This window comes from Phallusia mammillata, chromosome 4 (assembly GCF_965637545.1).
Source record: "Phallusia mammillata chromosome 4, kaPhaMamm4.hap1.1, whole genome shotgun sequence".
Lineage (NCBI taxonomy): Eukaryota > Metazoa > Chordata > Ascidiacea > Phlebobranchia > Ascidiidae > Phallusia > Phallusia mammillata.
In genome coordinates this window covers 1149676-1162794 of record NC_137255.1, presented here as the reverse complement: position 1 = coordinate 1162794, position 13119 = coordinate 1149676, and the positions used below count along the sequence as shown (strand labels likewise).

General features: G+C 34.0%; 2 protein-coding genes across 2 annotated transcripts in view; both read left to right on the top strand.

The window, feature by feature from the left end:
• Positions 1 to 109: 109 nt before the first annotated feature.
• Positions 110 to 8982, top strand: LOC145224770 (protein adenylyltransferase SelO-1, mitochondrial-like). The gene is made up of 14 exons (XM_080091352.1): positions 110 to 358; positions 642 to 758; positions 1019 to 1218; positions 2010 to 2213; positions 2839 to 3019; positions 3328 to 3458; positions 4242 to 4353; positions 4875 to 5033; positions 5654 to 5802; positions 6244 to 6379; positions 6646 to 6780; positions 7304 to 7393; positions 7671 to 7839; positions 8742 to 8982. The coding sequence occupies exons 1-13, from the start codon at positions 212 to 214 to the stop codon at positions 7797 to 7799; spliced, it is 1890 nt and encodes a 629-aa protein (XP_079947478.1). The 5' UTR covers positions 110 to 211; the 3' UTR covers positions 7800 to 7839; positions 8742 to 8982.
• A 2040-nt stretch (positions 8983 to 11022) lies between these two features.
• The window catches only part of LOC145224766 (uncharacterized), a 46921-nt gene continuing 44824 nt past the window's right edge, over positions 11023 to 13119 (top strand). The window contains exons 1-2 of the mRNA XM_080091349.1: positions 11023 to 11245; positions 12109 to 12243. Of these exons, the coding sequence (XP_079947475.1) occupies positions 11057 to 11245; positions 12109 to 12243 (324 nt within the window). The 5' untranslated portion in view covers positions 11023 to 11056. The remainder of the gene's footprint in view (positions 11246 to 12108; positions 12244 to 13119) is intronic.

Genomic DNA, 13119 nt, shown 5'->3' with positions numbered 1-13119 from the left:
AAATTCAAAAGTTTTGTATTTTTATACTTTTGCATAATTTAGAAAAGCCGGTAATTTTTTAACTTTAATTAACTTGATTAAAAAGAACATAATTTAACTTTATTTCTTTAACGCTTGAGTGACCAGTATGAAAAGCACCGGTGCGTAACTGTTTGGGGATTACCCGATAGTGACGACGTTCTGCGGCAGAAAAAGTTTTGACGGAAGTTTCATGACGAAGCAATTTCTTCAAACGCTTCGGGTTTTTCGTACTATCGCGTCTTCAGCGAACATGGAAAGCATCCAGAACATAAATTTGGAAAACTTGGCCCTGAAATCTTTACCGGTGGACGAGTCAAAACGCCCAGGCACCAGAAAAGTATGAAATTCATTAATTTGGGTCTTTTTTTTACTTCGATTTCAAAACTGTTATTTTAATTTATTTGTCCGTAAATATAAATACTAGTTTGTACATTTAGACCTACATTTGACAGCCAATTCATGGTTTTTACTATTTTAATTTAACTAAACAAGACATTGCTAATGTGTTTTTCACCAAAAATCCAGTTCTTTTTTGTTAGTTTGCCTCTTGTTAGGAACATAGCCAGAAATTTAATGTCAAAAATTTTCCTTTTAATTCCCAATCTTTTTTCTTTTTCCAGGTTTCTGGTGCATGTTTTTCTCTCGTTGATTCAACTCCGGTCGAAAGTCCTCGGCTTGTTGCAAAATCTACAGATGCTTTGAAACTTTTGAATATTAGTGGTGAACTGAATGATGAGGTCTTGCTGCTTTTTATTTTATGTTTTTAAATTTTATGGCATTATGTTAACACGTTTTTTTTTATTGCTTAAGTACTGTTTTAAATATAAAAATATTAAACTAAAAACTAAATCGTAAGGTTTTGCTGTTTTTTATGGTTTTAAATTTATAGCAATATTATGACAAACTTGAAAACTGTTTAAAATGGAAAAAATAAATGGTTCAAAAACTTGCATGCAATTGTTTTTGTAAATATTTAAACAAAAATTTGTTACATTAGGGACTTGCAAAATACTTCAGCGGAAACAAACTTCTTCCTGGGAGTGTTCTTGCATCGCATTGTTATTGTGGACATCAGTTTGGATATTTTTCGGGGCAACTTGGCGATGGAACGGTGGCTTACTTGGGCGATCTGAGAAACTCAAACGATGAAAGATGGGAAATGCAGCTCAAGGGAATTGGACCGACTCCATATTCAAGGTAAAAGAGACGGTGATACTAAATACCACATGATACCGCATGTGACCGCATGTTATTACACGACAGGAAGTTGTGAATAACTTTGAATATGCTTTTATGAAAACATATTTTTGCGGACTTTTGAAAGCGCTAATGGTTAGAGCTATTCGGGTTGGGTGAGGGTTTGTAAACAAAATTACACTAGAATCTGGTTTATTTTACCCATGTTGGGCTTGTATTTCTACATTTCACATACAATGCAGCATTTTAAGCGAAATATCATGCGGTCACATCCAGTATTTAGTACCACCCTAAAAGGAGGTGGTTATTTCTTAAAATCCAAAACGAACTGCATTTAATAATGTGAATTTGTACACCTTGTTTGTATTTAGAAATGTAGTTTTGCCATTGTTATAATCTATTGATCTTTGCTTATTGCTTTGCCATCTGGTCATTAAAAGTAATTGGATAAATTTGCAGTTAAAAGTTTCTGCATTGGTGTAATCTTGTTAACTTGTATAAAAGTGTTGGGAAGTTACAATGATAATTGTTGACACTAGTTCAGTGCAGTTGGTGACAAAACATTGCTCACATTGTACTTTGGTTTTGGCACATGCAGGCCAAATTCCATTCAACTTATTTAGAGTTTAGTGGTTCACTGGGAGACATAAAAAATAATTGTATGTATTTTGTAGTACATGTGGTGTCAAATTGTTAATTTCCACACTGAACATGCAGTTATGACTAAGTATAGAAAGTCTGTTAAAAAGAGACAATAAACACTTGCACATTAGATATTTTGTGTCTCACAGAGCTGGTGATGGAAGAAAAGTCCTCAGATCTTCCATTCGAGAGTTTCTTTGCAGTGAAAGCATGCACCATCTTGGAATTCCTACAACAAGAGCTGGAGCTGTGGTTGATTCCGACACTCTCGTTACTCGTGACATGTTTTACGATGGGCGAGCTCGGCGAGAGCATTGTGCCCTAGTGTTGAGAATTGCTCCAACATTTTTAAGGTTCTCATATGTAATGAAAATACAAAAACATTAAGATTGTTTATTCTATATTTTATTTCTTCAATGGTAATATCTGACAATAAATGTAGTTGAATTGTTTTAATGTGTTAGCTTGTTTATGGAATATAACAACCATGCATAATTGTCAAGGTGCCATGCTGATCAATCATTTACCGTATTTTACGGACCATAAGGCGCAATTTAAATCCTTTTTTTTCTTATAAATTGATCGTGCGCCTTATAAGCCGGTGCGCCTAATGTATGGATTAAGTAGTGCTTTATTGCCTACACTCAAAACCAGTACCGATACTATTATTATTATAATGAGCTTTATATGGTAACCCATACTCCTTAAAATATGTTGCGTTCTATAGCCTGGTGTGCCTTATGTATGAACAAAAAACTGATCAAAGCAAATTATTGACAGTGCGCCTTATAATCGGGTGCGCTTTATGGTCCGTAAAATACGGTACATAAATGTTGAATCCAGTGTTTAAAAATATTTTTTTCATAGTAACTGACAAGAAATTTTGGTGAATTTTTCACATGTTTTAGTTCCAACATAATATTAATGCCTTTTTATTTGCCTGAATCATATTTTTTCTGATCAGTCTTTTACATTCAGGTTTGGATCATTTGAAATATTTAAGCCTTCAGATGAAACAACTGGTAAAGAAGGACCGAGTGTCGGCCAAACCGACATTTTAATAAAACTTCTCAAGTACACGATTGAAACGTTTTATCCTGAAATTGCTGAGGAAATTCCGGTTTGTGGAACTGAACAATATTTAAAGTTTTACAAAGAGGTCAGAATGATGTTTTGCTGTTTATTCAGGGTAATGTTTTTTGTAAGTTTACTTGTTACTTCTCCTTTGGAAAAGTTTTATTTGTGTATTTCAGTTTCCTGTAACCCTACAAAATGTATAACTTTTCATGTAAAAGGGCATGTTAATAAGATTGTGTTTTATTTTGTGGTACTCATATGACATAATTGATCTGGTTCTCGATATGTTGTAAACCAGTATGCAATGTAACACTCTTATCACATAGACCACATATAGTGCCTCATCAGCGAATCTCATTTGTCCTGTCAATAATATCTTCATGTTGACAGGTTTGCTTGCGAACTGCACGAATGGTGGCAAAATGGCAGTGTGTCGGTTTCTGTCATGGGGTTTTAAACACTGATAACATGAGCGTACTTGGACTAACGATCGATTACGGACCATTTGGATTCCTTGATGTGTAAGTTGGTAAATAAAAAAGGCATTTTACATGTTAACTTCGTGTCGCCTTTTTTTTTACCGTTGTATGTCACCCAGTTGCATGCCTTCTGTCGCTTTTATTTTTTACAACCTGATGATGACAATAGCACTTGTCGAAACGTAGTTATGTTATACACCAATATACTGGCTCTGATTTTTTTGCTCAAAAAAGGCATTGATTCAAAATTATTGGTTTGACTTTTTGTGGTGGTTAAAAAGTGGTTAATAATACACTTTTTTTGGTTGAATATTGCTAATTTTTGTAATGGTTTTAAACACAGGGCATTGTTTTAGGTAGCTAACTAAATTGTTTAATACCTGATGAACTGCGTACTTGAAAGTGCTTGCCTTAAAGATTTGCCCCCACTTCAAAATAATGGCTATATCGAAGCTTGTTTTATTCCTTAAAACAGTGGTTCCCTACCAGGGAGGAATTCCTCCCTAGGGAGGAATTTTATGAGATCAGGGGAGGAATTTCATAAAAACTGTAAAAAAAACATTGGAAATGTTACAGAATATTTTTGTCTATACATTATTATGTCCATTATAATTTGGACCCAGTTCACATTTGGAACTGGTTGGAAAGGATTCCAAAATGGACATCCCTAATTATAAGGTCTATTTCAAATTGCTATAATTTTTTATGTTATATTTGTTTTTCGTCTTATGGGGAGGAATGAATAGTTCAAAAATGGACAAAGGGAGGAATGTGGCAAAAAAGGTTGGGAACCACTGCCTTAAAACATAATAATTGCTTTTATAGATATGATCCAGATTTTATCTGCAATTCCAGTGATGAGAACGGGAGATACTCGTATAAGAAACAGCCAGAAATTTGCAAGTGGAACCTTAAGAAATTTGCCGAAGCTTTGCAGGTTTTGACACCAATCAATCAATCTGTTTTCTTTATGTCCTTGACTGTAACTTCCTGCACTTCATATCCTTTTCCTTGCTCTTAATCTATACCCACTTGTTTTGCTTGATTGGCCATTTAAAAATGGCAGGCCTGCAATATTACTTTTGCTATTTATTACTGTTACAATAATTATTATTAATCGATGAGTCTTTTATTAAATGAAAGTTTGGTTTCAGCTAGTAGTTTCAAATCAGGATTGTCCATCTGCCCAATTTGGCCCTCTAATCAATGAAAAAGTTTAGATAGGAAATGCTTCCATGTCACTTAACATACACATTTCTCAGTTTGATAATTCTGTTGGGACAAAATTTTTTGGTGTAATAAAAGAAATGTGAAATAAGTTCTTTACATAATATATACTGTAAAAGGAATTGTTTAAACATGGTATAGTGCAGAACTGTAATGTATGAGATTTTTTTGCCTTATACACACATTGATTGAGTTTTAACATTTATAACAACATCTCTGGTCAAATTTTAGGATGTTTTGCCACTTGAGTCATCACTTCAAGTTCTCAACGAAGTTTACGATAATGAATTTACTCAAACATACAACGCCATGATGAGGAAAAAGATTGGATTGGCCAACAAACATGATGATGATGAAATGCTGATTAAACAACTACTTCTTACTATGAAGGTTTGGTTGTGTTTCTTTCAAATATAAAATCAATTTGCAAAAAGGACACACAGATTTCAAAAGTATAAAACTTTATTACGAACACAAATGGTTGAGAAGAATTGGATATTTTGAGAATAGAATGAACTATGCAGTGTAAATTTGCCCCCTGAAGAGGACAACAGCAATTTGTTAAAATGTCTTCATTACAATATGTTCGATATATACAACCTCTCTGGCAGTTTCGTTGATAGTTAGTGATTAAAGTCAGTGTAAAAGCAAACTCTGCCCCATCAACATTTTGAAGAGATGATAGGATGCATAGATGACTTGCGTCTGAATTTTGTTTTAATTCGTTAAGTCTTTCCTAACCTATTGATGCTCAAACCCCTTGAACTTTTGTTAAATTTTTTAATGTTCCCCTAATTTGCAGTAATAGACAAAATTACACCAAGTTGTAATAATTGACATAAACCTCCGAAGTAAAATTGACAGCCAGTATATGCTTTTATTGGTGTTTTTTGAGTATTTATAACTATACTTTATAGCCTTTATTTCTGACAACCTGTCTCGTAAACTCTGGTTAATAAACCTCTGAATTAAGTCAATGTTTATCTTATCATGAGATTTTGTTTTTCAAGGAAACGTTTTCAGATTTCACGAATACATTTCGTAATCTAAATCTTCTGGATTTACCGGGAGTGCCAGACCACGAAGCTTCGAAAGCAAAACTACTTGAGACAATTTTAAGCTGCTGCTTGTCATTGGAGGATGTGAAGCAAGCTTCAAAGTAAGTAACAAATTTTCCAACTCTGTGTGGTGTTTCTGTTAAATACAATGTTTTCTGTTAAATACAATGATAACTCACAAAAACGTCCTTAAAAAACTGAGACAATGCTCAGTTTTTTAGGCATGTTTTCAACTCTAAACAGACCATAACTAGCCAAACTGTGTGTCATGGGCTGCATACAAGTGTTGTAGACTTGTAGTTAGATTTATATAATGTGACTGTGCAATGAGATATGTCATCAATAGTTATAAAGTATAACAAATCAAATGAAGTATATATAACTGTACACAAATATATACAATTAAGACAAATGGAAAAGCTATTTTCCGCTTTCTTTGCAAAATGACTAGGTTAATGTATAAACTGGACAATTTATTTTAATTGAGCCACGATAGTGCAAAGAGCTACTATGATTTTGTAACAATGACTATCTATTTTCAGACCCAGCATTGCAGCTGAACAACTGGACGCGATTCGAGCATTAGCACAACAAAATGCCGATCTCCTCGCATTGTTTGGGGGAGAGGGGACGCTTCAGCGGGAGATAGATAAGTTGGAAGCTTTTGAAAAACTGCAGGTAAATTTGTTCCATAAAATTCTGTTTCGTCTAAAATCCCTTTGTTATATAGAACACCAAGCTTATAACACATCTTTCCGATAATTTGACTCCAAATCCTAAGTTTTTTTTGTAGTACAATTGTAAGGTACAATATATACATATATAAGTTATCTTATTGGTTTATCTGAACTAGAAAAAAGAGAATTGTAAAAATGGAGCTAACAGCAAAAATGATTATAAAAATTGAAGATTTTACAAAAATTATGCATAATGTTGTGTTTCAGAGTTTATCGGAAGAAGAATACACGTTAGGTGTGAAAGATAAATGGACAACTTGGATTGAAATGTATGTGAAAAGGTTACAGCAACTGACCAATGAAAAAGGCGATGTTGAGAGTCTAAATGCTCAAAGAAAAGAGGTTGGTTTCTATACAGTTTTATATTGGGTTTGAGATTGTGGTATTGACACAATGTATTAATTTACAGCCGTTATTACACTCTGTGATATTTTATGCACTTTTCGATGCACAAATTGCATTATCAATTAAACAACTTTGATAAACAGAATCAAAACAGGCATTGGCAAACACTGGTTTAGGTGGGAATGTTACTGAGATGCTTCCAAACAATCTGTTACATAGTCTGAAAGTATGGATACATAATCGATGCCATTGACTAATTCCATCTGTTTGTGGTAGCATCTAATAGCAAAAAAACAGCCCTATGCCTCTCACATAAGCCATGTTGATTGTTGTGCAAAAGAGTGTGTTGTATGTACTGGATAGTTTATCGCCTTTTCTTAAAAGTTTTTTTATACTTCTGCTATAAAACACTATTAAGCAAATTGCAGCATGGTGTATTTAGAAGTTTTTCCTTTAAGTACTGAGAGTCCTGTGAAGTATATATCCTAAATTTTCAATTTATATGTGTTTATCACTTCAGATGATGAACTTGGCAAATCCGAAATACATCCTGAGAAATTACATTGCACAAAATGCCATTGAAGAGGCTGAGAAGGGAAACTACCTTGAGGTAATTTTTAAGTGACCTAAAACACATCAATGGTTCTGACCAGTGGTATACAAAAAACAATGATACAGCGGTCATGACACAAATAAATGCATTACTGTGCAATGCAAACATATTTAAAATTTACTCTCTTCGGTAATTTTTTTGTTTCCATACCTTTCGTATAAATCTTCGCTCATCCGGCAAATACAAACAAGTTAACAAAGTCTATGAAACAAGCTTGATAACAATACTGTACTCACCTTTCCTATATATTGTACAATTGTAACATTATTACCAGGTGCAAAATGTTTTGAGGAGACTGGAAAACCCATGGAGTGACACAGCAGGATTTCCACTTTACGGTTTCCACAACATTATGTACAACTCGCCACCACCAACAGCTTCTATGGGATTACGACTTTCCTGATCCTCGTAAAAGGGGTTGGAAGCCCCAAACATATCAAGTGGTATGTAGTGATGAACTTGTAAAAAGCTTTACATCATAAAGTGGGGTTGGTGTTTTAAAAAAAACACAAATGATATGTTGCACTGTGGTTCAAACTCAGTGGTTTATGTGAAAGCATAAAGCATAAATGATAAGCTGCAGACAGTACACCCTGTTTCGGCCCATAAGGTCCCATCAGTACAGCTGGTGATTGGTCATATTGGCTAGTGTAGCCATTCCACGGCACTCCAGTTTGCTGGGAGTAACAGGGTAAAAACCCATGCCTCACCTATTCTGCTCCATGCCACAACTGAGCATAAACCAGAGAGGCAGTTGACTCACAATAGCCAAGCAACTGCTGCACTGATGAGACCTAATAGGTCAAAACAGTGTACACTGTCTACAGCTTATCAGTGGTTATGTTTCGGAGAAAATATTGCCTTGAAGCTTAAGTGGTTTTGTTACTTCAAAAAAGCTTAACAAAACACAATATATTTCTCTAAATGGTGCTTGGCAAGTCCAACCATCAGTGTAACAGTCGCATCTGCTTAAATAATATGAAGTGTTCACAACATTGTAAAGTTGTAGCACACCATTTGTAGGCTAAACAAAACACAAAACATATTGAAAAAAATCATTTGCAACTCTTTAATGCAATGCATGTAACTGCTCTTTGGTAACAAATAACTTTAAACTGACTCTAGCATTGTCACGCACACCTGCATTTTGTCATCAAGACTTGAAGCTTAATATTTCACTCTTAAGAAACAAAATTTACGCAGCTAGCTCGGAAATGTTTCATGGCTTTCAAATGCTGCTGTTAGCTATGATATATTGTCAAAAAGTTTGCCCAACAGCATGTTCAATAACCACTTGTTAGCTGTTTCATTGCCTGTATTGAAATGTGCCTACTTTATATTTCAGATGTCAGACAATAAATGACGAACAGAACTGAAATTGTCAAAGGTTCTGGACTGATGGAGCTGACATTGCGACATGATACAATTTTTTGTTACATTTGATTTTAATTTTGTGTGGCGCTTATAATTGAACTTGTTTATTGGTCTATCATCGTTTTATGACTTTTTTTAACCATGATTGCTTCTGTGTGTGTGTTTGTTTTATTTGCGTTTGAGTATCTAATAAATATTGCATCTGGTTTTAATATCTCCCATGTCAGAATTTTGTTGAAATCTTTACAAATATTTTCCAGAGTTACAAGTCAAAATTGATAAAAATAATCTGCATTACATTTTTAGCCACAACAAAACTACAAAGTATCAACCTAGCATTCAGTAGCAAAAATCAAAATGAACCTTTCAAATAGCAACAAAGATTCCATGTAGTTGACTGACCAGGCGTAGCACGCCGAGCCTTGATAGAAATACAACATACATTGCTTTTCCGAATAGGCCGGCAAGCTTTTGACGCAACGGAAACCAATAAAAAGTTTCCTGTTTTTTCGCGTCTTGTCAATCATGCTATTTTAAACAGCATTATGTTTTATACAGAAAAGTATTTGTTCGCCCGCTAGACGCTGCTGCAGAGTGGATATGTACGTGAGGAGAAAAGATGGATTCTGTTGGTTACTCGCGTGTTGGGCCGGCTCGTTTCTGTCAATAATTGCCAGTGGTGGAGCTCTTTATTCGCTGATTTTACAACAGGAATGTTTGCGCTGTAGTTTAAAGATCGGATTTCAATTAGAAACTATCTCGATGTGTATAACATTATGAACTTTTGGCAAATTGAATTTTATTTATTTTTGCTCGATGTTTATGTGGTACAAAACAAATTGAGTCAGTATTAAGTTTAGCGTTTTATAAGCTCATAGCAAAAGCTCAAGTTGGCATTAGTCCAATTTGAGCAGTTGCACAAAGACAGACTTTCAGAATTTTGTTCGTGTTCGTGCAACGCAGCGGTTTTCGTTTGCGGTTTTTGGGAATAATGGCAAACTTGAAGCACTGTTTAATCTCGATGGAAATGCATTATTCATTTGACAGTTGTTTAGCACGTTTTGTTTGTTTTTGGAGGAACATATACAGTTTAATGTATTATTTTGTTTTACTTGTTTAGTGTAACAAATTTCGGTACATTATGTTAAGTGTCATTAATTGAACTAGTAATTAGAAACTAAACTTTTAAATGCCAAGTTGTGTTGGTGTATTCATTCTTTAAATAAATTAAGTTTTTTTTGTTGAAAGTTTTGTACTGCAACAGCTTCTGCACTGTTGCTAATATCTAAACAAGATTACTGCTTGTTTGAAAAACCTGATTAATGTTACAGATTATATTGAAAAACAACTTGCTTTTAGGTTGTGGCCAATGTAGTGTTTAAACCTTGGGCAAGAAGAACATTTGTAAATATATCCAGTTTTCATGCCATATTCAGTAATTTAGTGGTTTTATATTTACAAACAAACAGTACACTACATCAATTAGTTCCTCTGGTATGGATAGTGAGGCATTGGTAACTTTTTGGTTTAGTATATGAATGATAAGTTGATAACCAGCAAAACAACTTAATTGTTATCTACTTTATAGCTTATTAAGTAGTACTTTATAGCTTACAAATACATTTGCCAGACAAGCTCTATAAACTTGTTATTAAGTAGTTATTTACCATTTGCTGGTGAGGAAACAATATTACTACTGACATTGTTATAGTATCCTTATTACATTAAGTTTATATCTGGGAGTGTTTAAATGTTATTGTCTTCTGGAGAAATAACTGATTATTATGTTTGTTGGGTAAAATATTTTCAAAGTTAGTACCGAAGGGGAAAAACAGCTTCAATAAGACAAATTCAATTTCAGTAACAAAGACTTGTAATCTTTCATCTCAATATTTGAACTGTACATGTCATACTTTGTTGCACATGTTATACTTGTGACAACTTAAAACAGCGTACAGATTGAAATTTATTCAATATTTGTATTGTTTACAATAACAATCTTGTAGATCTTTATCTAAAGATGCTTTGTTTAATCTTTTTCCCTACAGTTTTGTTTTTGTTTAAGTGTAAAAAAGTAGAGAAATGGTTTAAGCAATTGTTGCCTGTTTTTATTTTTGCTTCACATACTTTTGCTTCGTTTCAATTTGTACAAAACTTAATTTAAACCTTTAAGTTATGTTGGGAAAGTTTGTGATCTTTTGTACAAATGCTGTGCATTTTTGCATCAAACATGTATTTCTAATATCATTTTATTATTTTGTTAGATGTAAATAGGTTTAGATTCAGATGGACAAAATAGAACGACGCACTGAGTTAACGGGAAAAAGGATTATATTATTGCCAAACAATGCAGCCAACGTTGTACCGACAGAATATAAAGGGTCGAACGCTTGCGAAAAATGGATTAATAAATTGTGGAAATCAGCTGTCATCCGATGCGTTTCAGGAAATGATGTGACATCAAAAGATGTGATGGTAAAGTTAGGCCAGATGCGTTTACACTCACTGCTCTGTTGTCGTTTACTTTATTATAGTAAAGCAAGTTTGGCTACAAATTTTGTATACAATTTTCCTGGCACATAAAATACATTTAGACAAAAAATAGTTACATTTGGTACTTAGCTATTACTTCCACTGATACGAAAACTTAATTTGAAACTAAATTTTAGTTTTAAATGTACGAAACTGATGTGTGTGTGTTTGACTAAAGTTTTGTTATGGTTTTCATAAAACTAAACATAGCAGCAAAGTCTGCCTATATTGTTTACAACACTCTTGGGTGTTGCTGGGCGTTTTCATGTTTGTGAAATTTTCACTGCTACCAGACGTTCTGTCTCTTACAACTCCCAGCAATAAAACAAGCCTGAGGGCTTACAGGCCACAATCTTCTAATTACTTGTTGCTTTGTGTTTGTCAGCTGTCTGTGGATTTTTAAGCCTATCAGTTGCATTTACCTTCTGATGAATTCGAAGTAACTCAACAACATATAAAAACACCTCAAAAGATTAATAATGAAAATAATCGCCCTAATAAATACAAAAAGCGACGCGCTTTGTTGTTCAGGCATTTCGGCAAATGCTCATGCCATGTTTAGCGATATGAAGGGCCACATCAGTTACATGTTATTTTCTGTTATTTTCACCATTAAACTTCTAAACAGTTTCTTATATACCTCAAAAGATATTGAAATAAAACAAAAAATGCTTCCAACAAACTTTGTATTTTGAAAGAAAACTGATGCTTTTCTGCATATAGTTGTGCGTTTACACCTTATAAAGCACTTCTTCGGCACTATAGCTTTGGTAAGCATTATAACAAACTGTTTTTGTTTATTTAAGCTTTGCATCGAGTGGTGTCAGTTGCCGTGGCAGGAGCGAGAATGGATTTTTGTTGAAGATTATTTACAAGTTTTTGTCGAAGATTTTGTCGCCATAATTCATCATCCTACTAAAAATCAAAGATGGCCAGTCAGGGTAGGTTGGCATAAACAATGTATTGTGATTTATGGGGAGCAGCCAACACTTACACTGCAATGTTTGCTAGTAGTTTATTGCGGTGGTTGTAAAACATGTTCTCTTGTTGCATTGTTATTAGGGAGATTATATATTACATATTTTATAAGGGATTTTTTTATGAAATAAATGTCCAATGACAAAATCAAAGGAAGGGCCAATTTGCACCTTTAAAAGTTGTAAAACATTTTGTGTTGCTGCATTGCTACATAGCCTGGGTTGCCATACTGTCCTTATTTCTAAGATTTGTCCTTATTTTGAAAGGCAATGTTGATGGCAACCCTGTGTATAGCAGATTATATATTACATAGTTTTAAGAAGGATTATTTGGGAAGTAAATGTCTAATGCCAAAGTGAACCAGTGCACGCATTATAAACAGCAGAATATCGTTGTGTTTTGTGCCAATGATTGGCTTTTGTGTTATACTGTGTACCAAGAAGTGATGTAATTTATATTTAAACAGCTGTGCACTGTCAATCCCAAAAAATCATTGAATAGTTAAGTCAGCTAACAAGACTTACTAAAATGGGTCATTACAATGCTTGCAAGGCCTCTATGGAAGTGATGTGTGGTTACTAATGTTGTAAAACAGTGGAAAGTTGTGCTGTGGTGTTCCATTACAATGTAACTGATGATGTATTGAAATGTTGGCGTAAGTGAATGTGGTTGTGCAGGGCCTGTCTCAAGGGGGGTGTTAATAATTAAAATGTGCTCTGTATGCTTCCATGCCCCACATTACTGCAAGTAACCTTGTGTAAATATTGGAAAATTTATTTGCTTTAATTGAATGATAGTGCTAAAAAAGTTTTTTGTATTGGGTTACTGTAGGAATATCT